The sequence below is a fragment of the Lampetra fluviatilis genome, unplaced genomic scaffold (assembly GCF_964198595.1).
Source record: "Lampetra fluviatilis unplaced genomic scaffold, kcLamFluv1.1 SCAFFOLD_802, whole genome shotgun sequence".
NCBI lineage: Eukaryota > Metazoa > Chordata > Hyperoartia > Petromyzontiformes > Petromyzontidae > Lampetra > Lampetra fluviatilis.
Genome location: NW_027620649.1, coordinates 18,129 through 40,632, shown reverse-complemented (window position 1 = coordinate 40,632; position 22,504 = coordinate 18,129). Strand labels below are relative to the sequence as shown.

The following is a 22,504-nucleotide window of genomic DNA, read 5'->3' as shown; positions in this document are numbered from 1 at the left end:
CAACTCGCTCACCAACTCACCAACTCGCTCACCAACTCGCTCGCCAACTCGCTCGCCAACTCACCAACTCGCTCACCAACTCACCAACTCGCTCACCAACTCACCAACTCGCTCACCAACTCACCACCTCGCTCACCAATTCGCTCACCAACTCGCTCACCAACTCACCACCTCGCTCACCAACTCGCTCACCAACTCGCTCACCAACTCACCAACTCGCTCGCCAACTCGCTCACCAACTCACCAACTCGCTCACCAACTCGCTCGCCAACTCGCTCGCCAACTCACCAACTCGCTCACCAACTCACCACCTCGCTCACCAACTCGCTCACCAACTCGCTCACCAACTCGCTCGCCAACTCACCAACTCGCTCACCAACTCACCACCTCGCTCACCAACTCGCTCACCAACTCGCTCACCAACTCACCAACTCGCTCACCAACTTGCTCGCCAACTCGCTCACCAACTCACCAACTCGCTCACCAACTCACCAACTCGCTCACCAACTCACCAACTCGCTCACCAACTCACTCAGAGATACGGAGAGACTCCCTCACTCATTCGCCAACTCACTCACTCCTACAGCGACCTCCCCCGTGTCTCTCTCCCCGTGTCTCTCTCCCCGTGTCTCTCTCCCCGTGTCTCTCTCCCCGTGTCTCTCTCCCCGTGTCTCTCTCCCCGTGTCTCTCTCCCCGTGTCTCCCCGTGTCTCCCCATATCTCTTTCCCCGTGTGTCTTTCCCCGTGTCTCTCTCCCCGTGTCTCTCTCCCCGTGTCTCCCCGTGTCTCCCCGTCTCCCCGTGTCTCTCTCCCCGTGTCTCCCCGTGTCTCCCCGTCTCCCCGTGTCTCTCTCCCCGTGTCTCTCTCCCTGTGTCTCCCCGTGTCTTTCTCCCCGTGTCTCCCCGTGTCTCCCCGTCTCCCCGTGTCTCTCTCCCCGTGTCTCCCCGTGTCTCCCCGTCTCCCCGTGTCTCTCTCCCCGTGTCTCCGAGTGGCCGATGATGAGTGTAACTCTTTCACCATCTTTCGACTGAGTCTCCGTGATGGAGGAAATCATTACCCTGAGGCCACAGAGAGACTCCCCGTGTCTCTCTCTCCCCGTGTCTCTCTCCCTCTCCCTGTGTCTGTCTCTCCCCGTGTCTCTCTCTCCCCGTGTCTCTCTCCCCGTGTCTCTCTCCCTCTCCCTGTGTCTGTCTCTCCCCGTGTCTCTCTCTCTCCCCGTGTCTCTCCCCGTGTGTCTCTCTCTCCCCGTGTCTCTCACCGTATCTCTCTCTCCCCGTGTCTCTCTCTCTCTCCCCGTGTCTCTCCCCGTGTCTGTCTCTCCCCGTGTCTCTCACCGTGTCTCTCTCTCTCCCCGTGTCTCTTTCCCCGTGTCTCTCTCCCTCTCCCTGTGTCTGTCTCTCCCCGTGTCTCTCTCTCTCCCCGTGTCTCTCTCCCCGTGTCTCTCTCCCTCTCCCTGTGTCTGTCTCTCCCCGTGTCTCTCTCTCTCCCCGTGTCTCTCCCCGTGTCTCTCTCTCACCGTGTCTCTCACCGTGTCTCTCTCTCCCCGTGTCTCTCTCTCTCTCCCCGTGTCTCTCCCCGTGTCTGTCTCTCCCCGTGTCTCTCTCTCTCCCCGTGTCTCTCTCCCCGTGTCTCTCTCCCTCTCCCTGTGTCTGTCTCTCCCCGTGTCTCTCTCTCTCCCTGTGTCTCTCCCCGTGTCTCTCTCTCACCGTGTCTCTCACCGTGTCTCTCTCTCCCCGTGTCTCTCTCTCTCTCCCCGTGTCTCTCCCCGTGTCTGTCTCTCCCCGTGTCTCTCACCGTGTCTCTCTCTCTCCCCGTGTCTCTTTCCCCGTGTCTCTCTCCCTCTCCCTGTGTCTGCCTCTCCCCGTGTCTCTCTCTCTCCCCGTGTCTCTCCCCGTGTCTCTCTCTCACCGTGTCTCTCACGTGTCTCTCCCCGTGTCTCTCTCTCTCCCCGTGTCTCTCACCGTGTCTCTCTTTCCCCGTGTCTCTCACCGTGTCTCTCTCTCCCCGTGTCTCTCCCCGTGTCTCTCTCTCTCTCCCCGTGTCTCTCTCTCCCCGTGTCTCTCTCCCCGTGTCTCTCTCCCTCTCCCTGTGTCTGTCTCTCCCCGTGTCTCTCTCTCTCCCCGTGTCTCTCTCCCCGTGTCTCTCTCCCTCTCCCTGTGTCTGTCTCTCCCCGTGTCTCTCTCTCTCCCCGTGTCTCTCCCCGTGTCTCTCTCTCACCGTGTCTCTCACCGTGTCTCTCTCTCCCCGTGTCTCTCTCTCTCCCCGTGTCTCTCCCCGTGTCTCTCTCTCCCCGTGTCTCTCACCGTGTCTCTCTCTCTCCCCGTGTCTCTCTCCCTGTGTCTCTCTCCCTCTCCCTGTGTCTCTCTCTCCCCGTGTCTCTCCCCGTGTCTCTCTCCCCGTGTCTCTCTCCCCGTGTCTCTCACGTGTCTCTCTCTCCCCGTGTCTCTCTCTCCGTGTCTCTCTCCCCGTGTCTCTCTCTCCGTGTCTCTCTTCCCGTGTCTCTCTCTCCCCGTGTCTCTCTCTCTCCCCGTGTCTCTCTCTCTCCCCGTGTCTCTCTCTCCCCGTGTCTCTCTCTCCCCGTGTCTCTCTCTCTCTCCCCGTGTCTCTCTCTCCCCGTGTCTCTCTCTCCCCGTGTCTCTCTCTCCTCGTGTCTCTCTCTCCCCGTGTCTCTCTCTCCCCGTGTCTCTCTCTCCCCGTGTCTCTCTCTCCCCGTGTCTCTCTCTCCCCGTGTCTCTCTCTCTCCCCGTGTCTCTCTCTCTCCCCGTGTCTCTCTCTCCCCGTGTCTCTCCCCGTGTCTCTCTCTCCCCGTGTCTCTCCCCGTGTCTCTCTCTCCCCGTGTCTCTCTCTCACCGTGTCTCTCTCTCTCACCGTGTCTCTCTCTCTCACCGTGTCTCTCTCTCCCCGTGTCTCTCCCCGTGTCTCTCCCCGTGTCTCCCTCTTTCTTTTTTTTCGTTCCGTGGAAACAAGAAGATGCTCGGTGTATTCGGCACTTTGCTTCGTTCATCATTTCGTAAAATGTTTTTTTTTTTTAACGGGGCTTCATGTAACCCTCGCTCTCTCGCTAAATCTCTCGCTCGCTCGCTCTCTCTCTCACCGTGTCTCTCTCCCCGTGTCTCTCTCTCTCACCGTGTCTCTCTCCCCGTGTCTCTCTCTCTCCCCGTGTCTCTCTCCCCGTGTCTTTCTCACCGTGTCTCTCTCACCGTGTCTCTCCCCGTGTCTCTCTCTCTCCCCGTGTCTCTCTCTCCCCGTGTCTCTCTCACTCTCTCCCCCGTGTCTCTCTCTTTCACCGTGTCTGTCTCTCCCCGTGTCTCTCTCTCCCCGTGTCTCTCTCTCCCCGTGTCTCTCTCACTCTCTCCCCCGTGTCTCTCTCTTTCACCGTGTCTCTCTCTCCCCGTGTCTCTCTCACCGTGTCTCTCACCGTGTCTCTCTCTCTCCCCGTGTCTCTCTCACTCTCTCCCCGTGTCTCTCTCTCTCTCCCCGTGTCTCTCTCCCCGTGTCTCTCTCACCGTGTCTCTCACCGTGTCTCTCTCTCTCCCCGTGTCTCTCTCACTCTCTCCCCGTGTCTCTCTCTCTCTCCCCGTGTCTCTCTCCCCGTGTCTCTCTCACCGTGTCTCTCCCCGTGTCTCTCTCTGTCTCACAGAACAAGAGTGCGTTTCTCTGCGGGGTCATGAAGACCTACCGGCAGAGGGAGAAGCAGGGAAGGAAAGTTCCCGATGTCAGCAAAGGCCCCGACGAAGCAAAGATAAAGGTACCCGGGGAGCTCCTCGGCACGCGAGCAAAGTCACTCCCCGTGTCTCTCTCCCCACGTCTCCCCGTGTCTCTCTCCCCGTGTCTCTCTCCCCCCGTCTCCCCGTGTCCCTCCCCCCGTGTCCGTCTCCCCGTGTCTCTCTCCCCGTGTCTCTCTCCCCGTGTCTCTCTCCCCCCGTCTCCCCGTGTCCCTCTCCCCGTGTCTTTCTCCCCGTGTCTCTCTCCCCGTGTCTCTCTCCCCGTGTCTCTCTCTCCCCCCCAGTGTCTCCTCCCCCCCTCCCCCCGTGTCCCCCCCCGTGTCTCTCTCCCTGTGTCTCTCCCCGTGTCTTTCTCTCTCCCCGTGTCTCCCCGTGTCCCCACCATGTCACCCCGTGTCTCTCTCCCCGTGTCTCTCTCTCCCCGTGTCTCTCTACCTGAGTCTCTCTCCCCGTGTCTCTCTCTCTCCCCGTGTCTCTCTCCCCGTGTCTCTCTCCCCGTGTCTCTCTCCCCGTGTCTTCCCGTGTCTCTCTCCCCGTGTCTCTCTCCCCGTGTCTTCCCGTGTCTCTCTACCTGTGTCTCTCTCCCCGTGTCTCTCTCTCTCCCCGTGTCTCTCTCCCCGTGTCTCTCTCTCTCCCTGTGTCTCCCCGTGTCTCTCTCCCCGTGTCTCCGAGTGGCCGGTGATGAGCAACTCTTTCACCATCTTTCGACTGAGTCTCTGTGATGGAGTAATCATTACCCTGAGGCCACAGAGAGACTCCCTTACTGTCTGTCTCTCTCCCCCCGTGTCTCTCCCCCCGTGTCTCTCTCCCTGTGTCTTTCTCTCCCCCCGGGTCTCCCCCCCGTGTCTCTCTCTCCCCGTGTCTCTCTCTCCCCCCGTGTCTCTCTCCCCCCGTGTCTCTCCCCCCCGTGTCTCTCTCCCAGTGTCTCTCTCTCCCCGCGTCTCTCTCCCCGTGTCTCTCCCCCAGTGTCTCTCTCTCCCCGTGTCTCTCTCCCCGTGTCTCTCCCCCCGTGTCTCTCTCCCCCCGTGTCTCTCTCCCCCCGTGTCTCTCCCCCCCGTGTCTCTCTCCCAGTGTCTCTCTCTCCCCGCGTCTCTCTCCCCGTGTCTCTCCCCCAGTGTCTCTCTCTCCCCGTGTCTCTCTCCCCGTGTCTCTCCCCCCGTGTCTCTCTCCCCCCGTGTCTCTCTCCCCGTGTCTCTCCCCCCGTGTCTCTCTCTCCCCGTGTCTCTCTCCCCCCGTGTCTCTCTCCCCCCGTGTCTCTCTCCCCCCGTGTCTCTCTCTCCCCGTGTCTCTCTCCCCCCGTGTCTCTCTCTCTCCCCGTGTCTCCCCCCCCCCCGTGTCTCTCTCCCCCCGTGTCTCTCTCTCCCCGTGTCTCTCTCCCCGTGTCTCTCTCTGCCCGTGTCTCTCTCTGCCCGTGTCTCTCTCCCCGTGTCTCTCTCCCCGTGTCTCTCTCCCCGTGCCTCTCTCTCCCCGTGTCTCTCTCCCTGTGTCTCCCCCCCCCCGTGTGTCTCTCCCCCCGTGTCTCCCCGTGTCTCTCCCCCCGTGTCTCTCTCTCCCCGTGTCTCTCTCTCCCCGTGTCTCTCTCTCCCCGTGTCTCTCCCCGTGTCTCTCTCCCCGTGTCTCTCTCCCCGTGTCTCTCTCTCCCCGTGTCTCTCTCTCCCCGTGTCTCTCTCTCCCCGTGTCTCTCTCTCCCCGTGTCTCTCCCCGTGTCTCTCTCCCCGTGTCTCTCTCTCCCCGTGTCTCTCTCTCCCCGTGTCTCTCTCTCCCCGTGTCTCTCTCTCCCCGTGTCTCTCTCTCCCCGTGTCTCTCTCCCCGTGTCTCTCTCTGCCCGTGTCTCTCTCCCCGTGTCTCTCTCTCCCCGTGTCTCTCTCCCCGTGTCTCTCTCCCCGTGTCTCTCTCTCCCCGTGTCTCTCTCTCCCCGTGTCTCTCTCCCCGTGTCTCTCTCCCCGTGTCTCTCTCCCCGTGTCTCTCCCCCCGTGTCTCTCTCTCCCCGTGTCTCTCTCTCCCCGTGTCTCTCTCCCCGTGTCTCTCTCCCCCCGTGTCTCTCTCTCCCCGTGTCTCTCTCCCCCCGTGTCTCTCTCCCCGTGTCTCTCCCCCCGTGTCTCTCTCTCCCCGTGTCTCTCTCTCCCCGTGTCTCTCTCTCCCCGTGTCTCTCTCCCCGTGTCTCTCTCTGCCCGTGTCTCTCTCCCCGTGTCTCTCTCTCCCCGTGTCTCTCTCCCCGTGTCTCTCTTCCCGTGTCTCTCTCTCCCCGTGTCTCTCTCTCCCCGTGTCTCTCCCCGTGTCTCTCTCCCCGTGTCTCTCTCCCCGTGTCTCTCTCCCCGTGTCTCTCTCTCCCCGTGTCTCTCTCTCCCCGTGTCTCTCTCTCCCCCCCGTGTCTCTATCTCCCCGTGTCTCTATCTCCCCGTGTCTCTCTCCCCGTGTCTCTCTCTCCCCGTGTCTCTCTCTCCCCGTGTCTCTCTCTCCCCGTGTCGCTCTCTCCCCGTGTCTCTCTCTCCGTGTCTCTCTCCCCGTGTCTCTCTCTCCCCGTGTCTCTCTCTCCCCGTGTCTCTCTCTCCCCGTGTCTCTCTCTCCCCGTGTCTCTCTCTCCCCGTGTCTCTCTCTCCCCGTGTCTCTCTCTCCCCGTGTCTCTCTCTCCCCGTGTCTCTCTCTCCCCGTGTGTCTCTCTCCCCGTGTCTCTCTCTCTCCCCGTGTCTCTCTCTCCCCGTGTCTCTCCCCCCGTGTCTCTCTCCCCGTGTCTCTCTCTCCCCGTGTCTCTCTCTCCCCGTGTCTCTCTCTCCCCGTGTCTCTCTCTCCCCGTGTCTCTCTCTCCCCGTGTCTCTCTCTCCCCGTGTCTCTCTCTCCCCGTGTCTCTCTCCCCGTGTCTCTCTCCCCGTGTCTCTCTCCCCGTGTCTCTCCCCCCGTGTCTCTCTCTCCCCGTGTCTCTCTCTCCCCCTGTCTCTCTCCCCGCGTCTCTCTCCCCGTGTCTCTCTCCCCGTGTCTCTCTCTCCCCCCCAGTGTCTCCTCCCCCCCTCCCCCCGTGTCTCTCTCCCTGTGTCTCTCCCCGTGTCTCCCACCCCCCCCCGTGTCCCCCCCCCGTGTCTCTCTCTCCCCGTGTCTCTCTCCCCCCGTGTCCCCCCCCCCCCGTGTCTCTCTCTCCCCGTGTCTCTCTCCCCGTGTCTCTCTCTCCCCGTGTCTCCCCCCCCCCCCCCCGTGTCCCCCCCCGTGTCTCTCTCCCCGTGTCTCTCTCCCCGTGTCTCTCTCCCCGTGTGTCTCTCTCCCCGTGTCTCTCTCTCCCCGTGTCTCTCTCTCCCCGTGTCTCTCTCTCCCCGTTTCTCTCTCTCCCCGTGTCTCTCTCCCCGTGTCTCTCTCTCTCCCCGTGTCTCTCTCTCCCCGTGTCTCTCCCCCCGTGTCTCTCTCCCCGTGTCTCTCTCTCCCCGTGTCTCTCTCTCCCCGTGTCTCTCTCTCCCCGTGTCTCTCTCTCCCCGTGTCTCTCTCTCCCCGTGTCTCTCTCTCCCCGTGTCTCTCTCTCCCCGTGTCTCTCTCCCCGTGTCTCTCTCCCCGTGTCTCTCTCCCCGTGTCTCTCCCCCCGTGTCTCTCTCTCCCCGTGTCTCTCTCTCCCCCTGTCTCTCTCCCCGCGTCTCTCTCCCCGTGTCTCTCTCCCCGTGTCTCTCTCTCCCCCCCAGTGTCTCCTCCCCCCCTCCCCCCGTGTCTCTCTCCCTGTGTCTCTCCCCGTGTCTCCCACCCCCCCCCGTGTCCCCCCCCCGTGTCTCTCTCTCCCCGTGTCTCTCTCCCCCCGTGTCCCCCCCCCGTGTCTCTCTCTCCCCGTGTCTCTCTCCCCGTGTCTCTCTCTCCCCGTGTCTCCCCCCCCCCCCCGTGTCCCCCCCCCGTGTCTCTCTCCCCGTGTCTCTCTCCCCGTGTCTCTCTCTCCCCGTGTCTCTCTCGTGGATGGAGTGGCTTGACGTAGTGACTGACCGAGTGATTCGCTGTCAGTGCGTCCGTGCGGTGCCAGATGGCAAACCCTGTGGAGGATGCAAGCGATGCCACTGTGGAGGCGCGAACGGCCAATTCCGTATTGTTAAGGTTTTTTTCGGTAAAGTCACCGTGTGGGTAACACATCAAACTTAATTAAAATAAAATATAAAAACACAAAAATCACGACGACATTTCGGAGGCAACACGAGTCTCCGTCATCAGGTGGGACCGTCACAGCCGAATTAGCTGCATGAACCGTCGCAGCCGAATTAGCTGCATGAACCGTCACAGCCGAATTAGCTGCATGAACCGTCGCAGCCGAATTAGCTGCATGAACCGTCGCAGCCGAATTAGCTGCATGAACCGTCACAGCCGAATTAGCTGCATGAACCGTCGCAGCCGAATTAGCTGCATGAACCGTCGCAGCCGAATTAGCTGCATGAACCGTCACAGCCGAATTAGCTGCATGAACCGTCGCAGCCGAATTAGCTGCATGAACCGTCACAGCCGAATTAGCTGCATGAACCGTCGCAGCCGAATTAGCTGCATGAACCGTCGCAGCCGAATTAGCTGCATGAACCGTCGCAGCCGTATTAGCTGCATGAACCGTCGCAGCCGAATTAGCTGCATGAACCGTCGCAGCCAAATTAGCTGCATGAACCGTCGCAGCCGAATTAGCTGCATGAACCGTCGCAGCCGAATTAGCTGCATGAACCGTCGCAGCCGAATTAGCTGCATGAACCGTCGCAGCCGAATTAGCTGCATGAACCGTCGCAGCCGAATTAGCTGCATGAACCGTCGCAGCCGAATTAGCTGCATGAACCGTCGCAGCCGAATTAGCTGCATGAACCGTCGCAGCCGAATTAGCTGCATGAACCGTCGCAGCCGAATTAGCTGCATGAACCGTCGCAGCCGAATTAGCTGCATGAACCGTCGCAGCCGAATTAGCTGCATGAACCGTCGCAGCCGAATTAGCTGCATGAACCGTCGCAGCCGAATTAGCTGCATGAACCGTCGCAGCCGAATTAGCTGCATGAACCGTCGCAGCCGAATTAGCTGCATGAACCGTCGCAGCCGAATTAGCTGCATGAACCGTCGCAGCCGAATTAGCTGCATGAACCGTCGCAGCCGAATTAGCTGCATGAACCGTCGCAGCCGAATTAGCTGCATGAACCGTCGCAGCCGAATTAGCTGCATCTTGATTCGGCTGTGACGGTCGCACCTGCCGACGGAGGCTCGTGTTGCCTCCGAAACGTCGTCGTGATTTTTGTGTTTTAGTTTTTTTATTTTATTTTCGTTAATTTTGATGTTTTACCCACACGGTGACTTTCCCGAAAAAAACCTACGAATGTGATTCCTTTCAGTCGCGAAAGCTTCACATCTAGAATTAGGGCCAATTCCGTTTTGCCTTTTCCCCTCAATCGCGTTCGTAGCCACCACAGGCAACGGGGGGGGGGGGGGGGGGGGGGGGGACGCTGCTAACACCTCCAATTGAAGCCCCAACTTAGACGCGAGTTAAATGTCTCGCTGAGCCCCAAGTCTCCTGGCCAAAAACCCCCATTCGTCGGAGCCAGGAGACTGAATCTTCACCCCCCGGGGCTCCTCCAGAAACAACGAAAAGCCGCTTCGTGTGGCCACGTTGAATGTTCGAACGCTCGCTGCTGCTGCGGCGGAGGAGAGGCTGCCAGTCGCTGAGTGACTGAGTGAGTGACTCAGTGACTGACTGAGTGACTGACTGAGTGAGTGACTGACTTGGTGACTCGCTGAGTGAGTGACTGAGTGAGTGACTGAGTGACCCACAGAGTGACCCACAGAGTGACCCACAGAGTGACCCACAGAGTGACCCACTGAGTGACCCACTGAGTGACCCACTGAGTGACCCACTGAGTGACCCACTGAGTGACTGACTGAGTGACTGACTGAGTGAGTGACTGAGTGACCCACTGAGTGACTGACTGAGTGACTGACTGAGTGAGTGACTGAGTGACCCACTGAGTGACCCACTGAGTGACCCACTGAGTGACCCACTGAGTGACCCACTGAGTGACCCACTGAGTGACCCACTGAGTGACCCACTGAGTGACCCACTGAGTGACCCACTGAGTGACCGACTGAGTGACTGACTGAGTGACTGACTGAGTGACTGACTGAGTGAGTGACTGAGTGACCCACTGAGTGACTGACTGAGTGACCCACTGAGTGACTGACTGAGTGACCCACTGAGTGACCCACTGAGTGACCCACTGAGTGACCCACTGAGTGACCCACTGAGTGACTGACTGAGTGACTGACTGAGTGAGTGATTGACTGAGTGAGTGACTGACTGAGTGACTCGCTGAGTGACTGACTGAGTGAGTGACTCAGTGACTGAGTGAGTGATTGACTGAGTGAGTGACTGACTTGGTGACTCGCTGAGTGACTGACTGAGTGACTCAGTGACTGACTGAGTGACTGACTGAGTGAGTGACTGACTTGGTGACTCGCTGGGTGACTGACTGAGTGAGTGACTGAGTGAGTGACTGACTTGGTGACTCGCTGAGTGACTGACTCAGTGACTGACTCAGTGACTGACTCAGTGACTGACTGAGTGACTGACTGAGTGACTCGCTGAGTGACTGACTGAGTGAGTGACTGAGTGAGTGACTGACTTGGTGACTCGCTGGGTGACTGACTGAGTGATTGACTGAGTGAGTGGCTGACTTGGTGACTCGCTGAGTGACTGACTGACTGAGTGACTCAGTGACTGACTGAGTGATTGCCTGAGTGAGTGACTGACTTGGTGACTCGCTGAGTGACTGACTGAGTGACTGACTCAGTGACTGAGTGAGTGACTGACTTGGTGACTCGCTGAGTGAGTGACTGAGTGAGTGACTGACTTGGTGACTCGCTGAGTGACTGAGTGAGTGACTCGGTGACTGAGTGAGTGACTGACTTGGTGAATCGCTGAGTGACTGACTGAGTGACTCAGTGACTGACTGAGTGATTGACTGAGTGAGTGACTGACTTGGTGACTCGCTGAGTGACTGACTGAGTGAGTGACTCGGTGACTGAGTGAGTGACTGACTTGGTGACTCGCTGAGTGACTGACTGAGTGAGTCACTCAGTGAATGACTGAGTGATTTACTGAGTGAGTGACTGACTTGGTGACTCGCTGAGTGACTGACTGAGTGACTGACTGAGTGACTGACTAAGTGAGTGACTGAGTGAGTGACTGACTTGGTGACTCGCTGAGTGACTGACTGAGTGAGTGACTCAGTGACTGACTGAGTGATTGACTGAGTGAGTGACTGACTTGGTGACTCGCTGAGTGACTGACTGAGTGACTGACTGAGTGACTGACTAAGTGAGTGACTGAGTGAGTGACTGACTTGGTGACTCGCTGAGTGACTGACTGACTGAGTGACTCAGTGACTGACTGAGTGATTGACTGAGTGAGTGACTGACTTGGTGACTCGCTGAGTGACTGACTGAGTGAGTGACTCAGTGACTGACTGAGTGATTGACTGAGTGAGTGACTGACTTGGTGACTCGCTGAGTGACTGACTGAGTGAGTGACTCAGTGACTGAGTGAGTGATTGACTGAGTGAGTGACTGACTTGGTGACTCGCTGAGTGACTGACTGACTGAGTGACTCAGTGACTGACTGAGTGACTGACTAAGTGAGTGACTGAGTGAGTGACTGACTTGGTGACTCGCTGAGTGACTGACTGAGTGAGTGACTCAGTGACTGACTGAGTGATTGACTGAGTGAGTGACTGACTTGGTGACTCGCTGAGTGACTGACTGAGTGAGTGACTCAGTGACTGACTGAGTGATTGACTGAGTGAGTGACTGACTTGGTGACTCGCTGAGTGACTGACTCAGTGACTCAGTGACTGACTGAGTGACTGACTGAGTGAGTGACTGACTTGGTGACTCGCTGGGTGACTGACTGAGTGATTGACTGAGTGAGTGGCTGACTTGGTGACTCGCTGAGTGACTGACTGACTGAGTGACTCAGTGACTGACTGAGTGATTGCCTGAGTGAGTGACTGACTTGGTGACTCGCTGAGTGACTGACTGAGTGACTGACTCAGTGACTGAGTGAGTGACTGACTTGGTGACTCGCTGAGTGAGTGACTGAGTGAGTGACTGACTTGGTGACTCGCTGAGTGACTGAGTGAGTGACTCGGTGACTGAGTGAGTGACTGACTTGGTGAATCGCTGAGTGACTGACTGAGTGACTCAGTGACTGACTGAGTGAGTGACTCAGTGACTGAGTGAGTGATTGACTGAGTGAGTGACTGACTTGGTGACTCGCTGAGTGACTGACTGACTGAGTGACTCAGTGACTGACTGAGTGAGTGACTGAGTGAGTGACTGACTTGGTGGCTCGCTGAGTGACTGACTGACTGAGTGACTCAGTGACTGACTGAGTTATTGACTGAGTGAGTGACTGACTTGGTGGCTCGCTGAGTGACTGACTGAGTGACTGACTCAGTGACTGACTGAGTGAGTGACTGACTCAGTGACTCGCTGAGTGACTGACTGACTCAGTGAGTGACTGACTCAGTGACTGACTCAGTGACTGACTCAGTGACTGACTGAGTGATTGACTGAGTGAGTGACTGACTTGGTGACTCGCTGAGTGACTGACTGACTGAGTGACTCAGTGACTGACTGATTGAGTGAGTGACTGAGTGAGTGACAGAGTGAGTGAGTGACTGAGTGAGTGACAGTGACTGAGTGACTCACTGACTGAGTGACTGGCTGACTGACTGAGTGAGTGAGTCACAGAGTGACTGACTGAGTGACTCTTTCTGTGCGTGTGTGTGCGCGTAGGAGCTTCTGGACGTGACTGAGTGAGTCACTGACTGACAGACTGAGTGACTGACTGACTGAGTGACTCACTGACTGAGTGACTCTCTGTGTGTGACTCTGTGTGTGTGCGTGTGACTGTGTGTGACTGTGTGTGTGTGACTGTGTGTGTGTGACTGTGTGTGACTGAGTGACTGACTGTGTGTGTCTGTGACTATCTGACTGACTGTGTGTGACTGTGTGTGTGTGACTGTGTGTGTGTGTAGGAGCTTCTGGACCGCACGGGCTACACTCTGGATGTGACCACCGACTGACTGTGTGTGAGTGACTGACTGACTGTGTGTGTGTGTCTGTGACTATCTGACTGACTGTGTGTGACTGTGTGTGTGTGACTGTGTGTGACTGTGTGTGTGTGTGACTGTGTGTGACTGTGTGTGTGTGACTGTGTGACTATCTATCTGTGTGTGTGTGTCTGTGACTATCTGACTGACTGTGTGTGACTGTGTGTGTGTGACTGTGTGTGACTGTGTGTGTGTGTGACTGTGTGTGACTGTGTGTGTGTGACTGTGTGACTATCTATCTGTGTGTGTGTGTCTGTGACTATCTGACTGACTGTGTGTGACTGTGTGTGACTGTGTGTAGGAGCTTCTGGACCGCACGGGCTACACTCTGGACGTGACCACCGACTGACTGACTGACTGTGTGTCTGTGTGTGACTCTATCTATGTGTGTGACTGTGTGTGACTGTGTGTGACTGTGTGTGTGTGTAGGAGCTTCTGGACCGCACGGGCTACACTCTGGATGTGACCACCGACTGACTGTGTGTGAGTGACTGACTGACTGTGTGTGTGTGTCTGTGACTATCTGACTGACTGTGTGTGACTGTGTGTGACTGTGTGTAGGAGCTTCTGGACCGCACGGGCTACACTCTGGACGTGACCACCGACTGACTGACTGACTGTGTGTCTGTGTGTGACTCTATCTATGTGTGTGACTGTGTGTGACTGTGTGTGACTGTGTGTGTGTGTAGGAGCTTCTGGACCGCACGGGCTACACTCTGGACGTGACCACCGACTGACTGACTGACTGTGTGTCTGTGTGTGACTCTATCTATGTGTGTGACTGTGTGTGACTGTGTGTGTGACTGTGTGTGACTGTGTGTGACTGTGTGTGTGTGTAGGAGCTTCTGGACCGCACGGGCTACACTCTGGATGTGACCACCGACTGACTGTGTGTGACTGACTGACTGTGTGTGTGTGTCTGTGACTATCTGACTGACTGTGTGTGACTGTGTGTGTGTGTAGGAGCTTCTGGACCGCACGGGCTACACTCTGGACGTGACCACGGGGCAGCGCAAGTACGGGGGGCCGCCCCCCACCAGCGTCCACTCGGGGGGGGCCCCCCCCAACGGCACAGAGGTGGGGCAGAGACGCGGAGAGACAGACACACACACAGAGATACACACACACACAGAGATACACACACACACAGAGATACACACACACACAGAGATACACAGACACAGAGACACACACAGAGACACACACACACAGAGACACAGAGAGAGACGCACAGAGACACACACACAGAGACACACACACACACAGACACACACACAGACACACACAGAGAGAGATGCACAGAGACACACACACAGACACACACACAGAGACACACACACACAGAGACACACACACACAGAGACACACACACACAGAGACAACAACAACCGCCATTCGCCACTAAGTGGCGGTGACGTCACCACGACGCTTGTGCCAGGCCATGTGCACCTTGAGGCCACGTGAAGTGTGGAACGCCCGCTGGCAGGAGGTCACGGGGCAGACCCAGCAGGTGCCACGGGTCGACTGACCGAGATGACCGAGATGACTGGCTGATGCACCACCTGTGCCCCCTACTGTGCCAACTTGCTGTGCTTTAGCCACCCGGCGCTCCGCTCGTTGTTGTGAGCGTCGCTCCTCCGCCCTCCGTTGTTGTTGGAGGGCGACTGCCTCCAACTGCCCAGTAGCGTCCTTCACGAGCCTCCTCCACTGAGGCCGATCTTGACACCGCTGGTACCAGTCATCGGCAAGTCCACTCAGCTCCACGTCCTCCTGTACCACATCACTCCATCTCTTCTCTAGCCCGTGCCGCGCCCGTTTAGCCCCCTCGATCCGGCCGAACAAAAGCTGTTTGGGCATGCGGTGGCTGGGCATGCGGTGGCTGGGCATGTGGGCTACATGACCCAGCCAACGCAGCCTTGCCTGCCGGAGGAGCTCACCGATGGGACTTTGCCCAGATCTTTCAAGGACTCGTGAGCTCCTCACACAATCCAGCCTGCAGGTTAAACCCAGGATGGATCGTAGGCGGGCCAGCCTCAATGTTTCCAACCGGCGAAGAGACACACACACACACACAGAGACACACACACACAGAGACACACACACACACAGAGACACGCACAGAGACACGCACACAGAGAGAGCCACGGAGAGAGAGATTTGCTACTATGATGAGGCACTAACATCCGTCACTCCACATCAGAGGTCGCAACCGGGTACCCGTTTGCGACCCTGGTACGGCTGGGTACGGGTAGGCCGTGAGTCACCGTGTGTCACTCATTTCCCAACGTCTTGTCTCTTCTCACGATTCAAGTTGCTAGAATCAACCCACCCGCGCCTGCTGCAACGTGGCTTCATCCCAGAGGTCGCAATCGGGTACCCGATACCCGTACCCTACCCGTACCCGGCTGGGTACGGGTAGGGTACGGGTATCGGGTAGGGTACGGGTATCGTGTAGGGTACGGGTACCGGGTAGGGTACGGGTAGCTGGGTAGGGTATCGGGTAGGGTGCGGGTATCGGGTAGGGTGCGGGTATCGGGTAGGGTACTCTCCCCCCCCCCTCACCCCCCCTCTCTCCCCTCACTCACTCACTCACTCTCCCCTCTCTCTCCCTCTCTCACCCACCCTCTCTCCCCCACTCACCCTCTCTCTCCCCTCACTCACTCACTCACTCTCCCCTCTCTCTCCCTCTCTCACCCTCCCCCCCCAGGTGTTTGTGGGTAAGATCCCCAGGGACATGTACGAGGATGAGCTGGTGCCGGTGCTGGAGAAAGCCATCTCCACTCACCCTCTCTCTCCCCTCACTCACTCACTCACTCTCCCCTCACTCTCCCCTCTCTCTCCCTCTCTCACCCACCCTCTCTCCCCCACTCACCCTCTCTCTCCCCTCACTCACTCACTCTCCCCTCACTCTCCCCTCTCTCTCCCTCTCTCACCCACCCTCTCTCTCCCCTCACTCACTCACTCACTCTCCCCTCTCTCTCCCTCTCTCACCCACCCTCTCTCCCCCACTCACCCTCTCTCTCCCCTCACTCACTCACTCACTCTCCCCTCTCTCTCCCTCTCTCACCCTCCCCCCCCAGGTGTTTGTGGGTAAGATCCCCAGGGACATGTACGAGGATGAGCTGGTGCCGGTGCTGGAGAAAGCCGGCCCCACTCACCCTCTCTCTCCCCTCACTCACTCACTCACTCTCCCCTCACTCTCCCCTCTCTCTCCCTCTCTCACCCACCCTCTCTCTCCCCTCACTCACTCACTCACTCTCCCCTCTCTCTCCCTCTCTCACCCACCCTCTCTCCCCCACTCACCCTCTCTCTCCCCTCACTCACTCACTCTCTCACTCTCTCACCCTCCCCCCCCAGGTGTTTGTGGGTAAGATCCCCAGGGACATGTACGAGGATGAGCTGGTGCCTGTGCTGGAGAAAGCCGTCTCCACTCACCCACTCTCCCCTCACTCACTCACTCTCTCTCCCCTCACTCTCCCCTCTCTCTCCCTCTCTCACCCACCCTCTCTCCCCCACTCACCCTCTCTCTCCCCTCACTCACTCACTCTCTCACTCTCTCACCCTCCCCCCCCAGGTGTTTGTGGGTAAGATCCCCAGGGACATGTACGAGGATGAGCTGGTGCCGGTGCTGGAGAAAGCCGGCCCCACTCACCCTCTCTCTCCCCTCACTCACTCACTCACTCTCCCCTCACTCTCCCCTCTCTCTCCCTCTCTCACCCACCCTCTCTCTCCCCTCACTCACTCACTCACTCTCCCCTCTCTCTCCCTCTCTCACCCACCCTCTCTCCCCCACTCACCCTCTCTCTCCCCTCACTCACTCACTCTCTCACTCTCTCACCCTCCCCCCCCAGGTGTTTGTGGGTAAGATCCCCAGGGACATGTACGAGGATGAGCTGGTGCCTGTGCTGGAGAAAGCCGTCTCCACTCACCCACTCTCCCCTCACTCACTCACTCTCTCTCCCCTCACTCTCCCCTCTCTCTCCCTCTCTCACCCACCCTCTCTCCCCCACTCACCCTCTCTCTCCCCTCACTCACTCACTCTCTCACTCTCTCACCCTCCCCCCCCAGGTGTTTGTGGGTAAGATCCCCAGGGACATGTACGAGGATGAGCTGGTGCCGGTGCTGGAGAAAGCCGTCTCCACTCACCCACCCTCTCTCCCCTCACTCACTCACTCACTCTCCCCTCACTCTCCCCTCTCTCTCCCTCTCTCACCCACCCTCTCTCCCCCACTCACCCTCTCTCTCCCCTCACTCACTCACTCACTCTCCCCTCTCTCTCCCTCTCTCACCCTCCCCCCCCAGGTGTTTGTGGGTAAGATCCCCAGGGACATGTACGAGGATGAGCTGGTGCCGGTGCTGGAGAAAGCCGGCCCCATCTGGGACTTGCGCCTCATGATGGACCCGCTCACGGGACTCAACCGCGGCTACGCATTCCTCACCTACTGCAGCCGTGACTCGGCTCTAGAGAGCGTGAAACAGGTGAGGGGTGGGTGGGTGGGTGAGTGGGTGGGTGAGTGGGTGAGTGGGTGGGTGGGTGGGTGAGGGAGTGAGTGAGTGGCATTCCTCACCTACTGCAGCCGTGACTCGGCTCTAGAGAGCGTGAAACAGGTGAGGGGTGGGTGGGTGGGTGAGTGGGTGGGTGAGTGGGTGAGTGGGTGGGTGGGTGGGTGAGGGAGTGAGTGAGTGAGTGGCATTCCTCACCTACTGCAGCCGTGACTCGGCTCTAGAGAGCGTGAAACAGGTGAGGGGTGGGTGGGTGGGTGGGTGAGTGGGTGGGTGAGTGGGTGGGTGGGTGGGTGAGTGGATGAGTGGGTGGGTGGGGTGGGTGAGTGGATGAGTGGGTGGGTGGGTGGGTGAGTGGGTGGGTGGGGTGAGTGGGTGGGTGGGTGAGTGGGTGGGTGGGTGGGTGAGTGGGTGGGTGGGTGAGTGAGTGAGTGGGTGGGTGGGTGAGTGAGTGAGTGGGTGGGTGGGTGAGTGGGTGGGTGGGTGGGTGAGTGGCATTCCTCACCTACTGCAGCCGTGACTCGGCTCTAGAGAGCGTGAAACAGGTGAGGGGTGGGTGGGTGGGTGAGTGGGTGGGTGAGTGGGTGGGTGGGTGGGTGGGTGAGTGGATGAGTGGGTGGGTGGGTGGGTGAGTGGATGAGTGGGTGGGTGGGTGGGTGGGTGAGTGGGTGGGTGGGTGAGTGGGTGGGTGGGTGGGTGAGTGGGTGGGTGGGTGGGTGGGTGGGTGGGTGGGTGGGTGAGTGCATTCCTCACCTACTGCAGCCGTGACTCGGCTCTAGAGAGCGTGAAACAGGTGAGGGGTGGGTGGGTGAGTGAGTGGGTGGGTGGGTGAGTGGGTGGGTGGGTGAGTGGGTGGGTGGGTGAGTGGGTGGGTGAGTGGGTGGGTGGGTGAGTGGGTGGGTGAGTGGGTGGGTGGGTGAGTGGGTGGGTGGGGTGAGTGGGTGGGTGGGTGAGTGGGTGGGTGGGTGAGTGAGTGGGTGGGTGGGTGAGTGGGTGGGTGGGTGAGTGGGTGGGTGAGTGGGTGGGTGGGTGAGTGGCATTCCTCACCTACTGCAGCCGTGACTCGGCTCTAGAGAGCGTGAAACAGGTGAGGGGTGGGTGGGTGAGTGGGTGAGTGGGTGGGTGAGTGGGTGAGTGGGTGGGTGGGTGGGTGGGTGGGTGAGTGGGTGGGTGGGTGAGTGAGTGAGTGGCATTCCTCACCTACTGCAGCCGTGACTCGGCTCTAGAGAGCGTGAAACAGGTGAGGGGTGGGTGGGTGAGTGGGTGAGTGGGTGGGTGGGTGAGTGGGTGAGTCGGTGGGTGGGTGGGTGAGGGAAGTGAGTGAGTGAGTGGCATTCCTCACCTACTGCAGCCGTGACTCGGCTCTAGAGAGCGTGAAACAGGTGAGGGGTGGGTGGGTGGGGTGGGTGAGTGGGTGGGTGAGTGGGTGGGTGGGTGGGTGGGTGAGTGAGTGGGTGGGTGAGTGGGTGGGTGAGTGGGTGGGTGGGTGGGTGAGGGGGTGGGTGAGTGGATGGGTGGGTGGGTGAGTGGGTGGGTGGGTGAGTGAGTGAGTGGGTGGGTGGGTGAGTGGGGTGAGTGAGTGAGTGAGTGGGTGGGTGGGTGGGTGGGTGAGTGGGTGGGTGGGTGGGTGGGTGGGTGAGTGAGTGGGTGGGTGAGTGGGTGGGTGGGTGGGTGAGGGGGTGGGTGAGTGGATGGGTGGGTGGGTGAGTGGGTGGGTGGGTGAGTGAGTGAGTGGGTGGGTGGGTGAGTGGGTGAGTGAGTGAGTGAGTGGGTGGGGTGGGTGGGTGGGTGAGTGGGTGGGTGGGTGGGTGAGTGGGTGGGTGAGTGGGTGGGTGAGTGGGTGGGTGAGTGGGTGGGTGAGTGGGTGGGTGAGTGGGTGGGTGAGTGGGTGGGTGGGTGGGTGGGTGGGTGAGTGGGTTGGTGGGTGAGTGGGTGGGTGGGTGGGTGAGTGGGTGGGTGGGTGGGTGGGTGGGTGAGTGAGTGGGTGGGTGAGTGAGTGGGTGGGTGAGTGGGTGGGTGAGTGGGTGGGTGGGTGGGTGAGTGGGTGGGTGGGTGGGTGAGTGGGTGGGTGGGTGGGTGAGTGGGTGGGTGAGTGAGTGAGTGGGTGGGTGGGTGGGTGAGTGGGTGGGGTGGGTGAGTGGGTGGGTGGGTGGGTGAGTGAGTGGCATTCCTCACCTACTGCAGCCCGTGACTCGGCTCTAGAGAGCGTGAAACAGGTGAGGGGTGGGTGGGTGGGTGGGTGAGTGGGTGAGTGAGTGGGTGGGTGGGTGGGTGAGTGGGTGGGGTGGGTGGAGTGGGGTGGGTGAGTGGGTGGGTGAGTGAGTGAGTGAGTGGGTGGGGTGAGTGAGTGAGTGGGTGGGTGGGTGGGTGGGTGGGTGAGTGGGTGGGTGGGTGAATGGGTGAGTGGGTGGGTGGGTGAGTGGGTGGGGTGGGTGGGTGAGTGGGTGGGTGGGTGGGTGGAGTGAGTGGGTGGTGAGGTGGTGAGTGAGTGGGTGGGTGGGTGGTGGGTGGGTGAGTGGGTGGGTGGGTGGGTGAGTGGGTGGGTGGGTGAGTGGGTGGGTGGGTGGGTGAGTGAGTGGGTGGGTGGGTGGGTGAGTGGGTGGGTGAGTGAGTGAGTGGGTGGGTGGGTGGGTGGGTGAGTGGTGGGTGGGTGGGTGAGTGGGTGGGTGGGTGAGTGAGTGAGTGAGTGGGGTGGGTGGGTGGGGTGGGTGGGTGGTGGGTGGGTGAGTGGGTGGGTGGGTGGGTGAGTGGGTGAGTGAGTGGGTGGGTGGGTGGGTGGGTGAGTGAGTGAGTGGGTGGGTGGGTGGGTGGAGTGAGTGGGTGGGTGAGTGAGTGAGTGGGTGGGTGGGTGGGTGGGTGGGTGGGTGAGTGAGTGAGTGGGTGGGTGGTGAGTGGTGGGGTGGGTGGGTGAGTGAGTGGGTGGGTGAGTGGGTGGGTGGGTGGGTGAGTGAGTGGGTGGGTGGGTGAGTGGGTGGGTGGGTGGGTGGGTGAGTGAGTGGGTGGGTGGGTGGGTGGGTGGGTGGGTGGGTGGTGAGTGGGTGGGTGGGTGGGTGAGTGAGTGTCTCTTTCTCTCTCCACGTGTCTCTCTCCTCGTGTCTCCCCGTGTCTCTTTCTCTCTCCGTGTCTCCCCGTGTCTCCCCATGTGTCTCCCCGTGTCTCTCTCCCCCGTGTCTCTCTCCCCGTGTCTCTCTCCCCGTGTCTCTCTCCCCGTGTCTCTCTCCCCCCGTGTCTCTCCCCCCGTGCCTCTCTCCCCGTGTCTCTCTCCCCGTGTCTCTCTCCCCGTGTCTCTCTCCCCGTGTCTCTCTCCCCGTGTCTCTCTCCTCGTGTCTCTCTCCTCCCGTGTCTCTCTCCTCGTGTCTCTTTCCCCGTGTCTGTCTCCCCGTGTCTCTCTCCCCGTGCCTCTCTCCCCGTGTCTCTCTCCCCGTGTCTCTCTCCCCGTGTCTCCCGTGTCTCTCTCCCGTGTCTCTCTCCCCGTGTCTCTCTCCTCGTGTCTCTCTCCCCGTGTCCGATGATGAGTGTAACTCTTTCACCATCTTTCGACTGAGTCTCCGTGATGGAGGAAATCTTTAGCCTGAGGCCACAGGGAGACTCTCTTACTGTCTGTCTCTGTGTCTGTCTCTCTCACTGTGTCTGTGTCTCTCTCTCACTGTCTCTCTGTGTCTCTCTCTCGATGTGTCTCTGTCTCTGTGTCTCTCTCACTGTGTCTGTGTCTCTCTCACTGTCTCTCTGTGTCCTCTCTCTCGATGTGTCTCTGTCTCTGTGTCTCTGTGTCTCTCTCTGTGTCTGTGTCTGTCTCTCTGTCTCTCTCTGTGTCTCTCTCTCGATGTGTCTCTGTCTCTGTGTCTCTGTGTCTCTCTCTGTGTCTGTGTCTGTCTCTCTGTCTCTCTCTGTGTCTCTCTCTCGATGTGTCTCTGTCTCTGTGTCTCTGTGTCTCTCTCTGTGTCTGTGTCTGTCTCTCTGTCTCTCTCTGTGTCTCTCTCTCGATGTGTCTCTATCTCTGTGTCTCTCTCTCACTGTGTCTGTGTCTCTCTCACTGTGTCTGTGTGTCTCTCTGTGTGTGTCTCACTGTCTGTGTCTCTCTCACTGTGTCTCTCTGTGTCTATGTCTGTGTCTATGTCTGTCTCTGTGTCTCTCTCTCTGTGTCTCTCTCTCTGTGTCTCTCTCACTGTGTCTCTCTGTGTCTATGTCTGTCTCTCTGTCTCTCTCTGTGTCTCTCTCTCTGTGTCTCTCTCTCTGTGTCTCTCTCTCACTGTCTCTCTGTGTGTGTCTCTCTGTGTGTCTCTCTGTGTCTCACTGTGTCTCTCTCTCTGTGTCTCTCTCACTGTGTCTCTCTCGCACTGTCTCTCTGTGTGTCTCTCTGTGTCTCACTGTGTCTCTCTCACTGTGTCTCTGTGTCTCTCTCTCGATGTGTCTCTGTCTCTGTGTCTCTGTGTCTCTCTCTGTGTCTGTGTCTGTCTCTCTGTCTCTCTCTGTGTCTCTCTCTCGATGTGTCTCTGTCTCTGTGTCACTCTCTCACTTTGTCTGTGTCTCTCTGTGTGTCTCTCACTGTGTCTGTGTCTCTCTCACTGTGTCTCTGTGTCTCTCTCTCGATGTGTCTCTGTCTCTGTGTCTCTGTGTCTCTCTCTGTGTCTGTGTCTGTCTCTCTGTCTCTCTCTGTGTCTCTCTCTCGATGTGTCTCTGTCTCTGTGTCTCTCTCTCTCACTGTCTCTGTGTGTCTCTCTGTGTGTGTCTCACTGTGTCTGTGTGTCTCTCACTGTGTCTCTCTGTGTCTCTTTCTGTGTCTCTGTCTCTCTCTGTGTCTATGTCTGTCTCTCTGTCTCTCTCTGTGTCTCTCTCACTGTGTCTCTCTCGCACTGTCTCTCTGTGTGTCTCTCTGTGTCTCACTGTGTCTCTCTCACTGTGTCTCTCTCTCTGTGTCTCTCTCACTGTGTCTCTCTCGCACTGTCTCTCTGTGTGTCTCTCTGTGTCTCACTGTGTCTCTCTCACTGTGTCTCTCTCTCACTGTCCTCTCTGTGTGTGTCTCACTGTCTGTGTCTCTCTCTCTGTGTCTCTCTGTGTCTCTCTCACTGTGTCTCTCTCTCACTGTGTCTGTGTCTCTCACTGTGTCTGTGTCTCTCTCTCAATGTGTCTCTGTCTCTGTGTCTCTCTCACTGTGTCTCTCTCTCACTGTGTCTGTGTCTCTCTCACTGTC

The 22,504-nt window shown here is 58.9% G+C and overlaps 1 protein-coding gene across 1 annotated transcript in view; it reads left to right on the top strand.

The window, feature by feature from the left end:
- Window positions 1-22,504, top strand: part of LOC144954195 (heterogeneous nuclear ribonucleoprotein Q-like) — a gene marked incomplete at its 3' end in the record, with an annotated part of 41,861 nt that overhangs the window by 3,783 nt on the left and 15,574 nt on the right. The window contains exons 2-4 of the mRNA XM_078884754.1: window positions 3,640-3,747; window positions 13,774-13,887; window positions 17,113-17,289. Of these exons, the coding sequence (XP_078740880.1) occupies window positions 3,667-3,747; window positions 13,774-13,887; window positions 17,113-17,289 (372 nt within the window). The remainder of the gene's footprint in view (window positions 1-3,639; window positions 3,748-13,773; window positions 13,888-17,112; window positions 17,290-22,504) is intronic.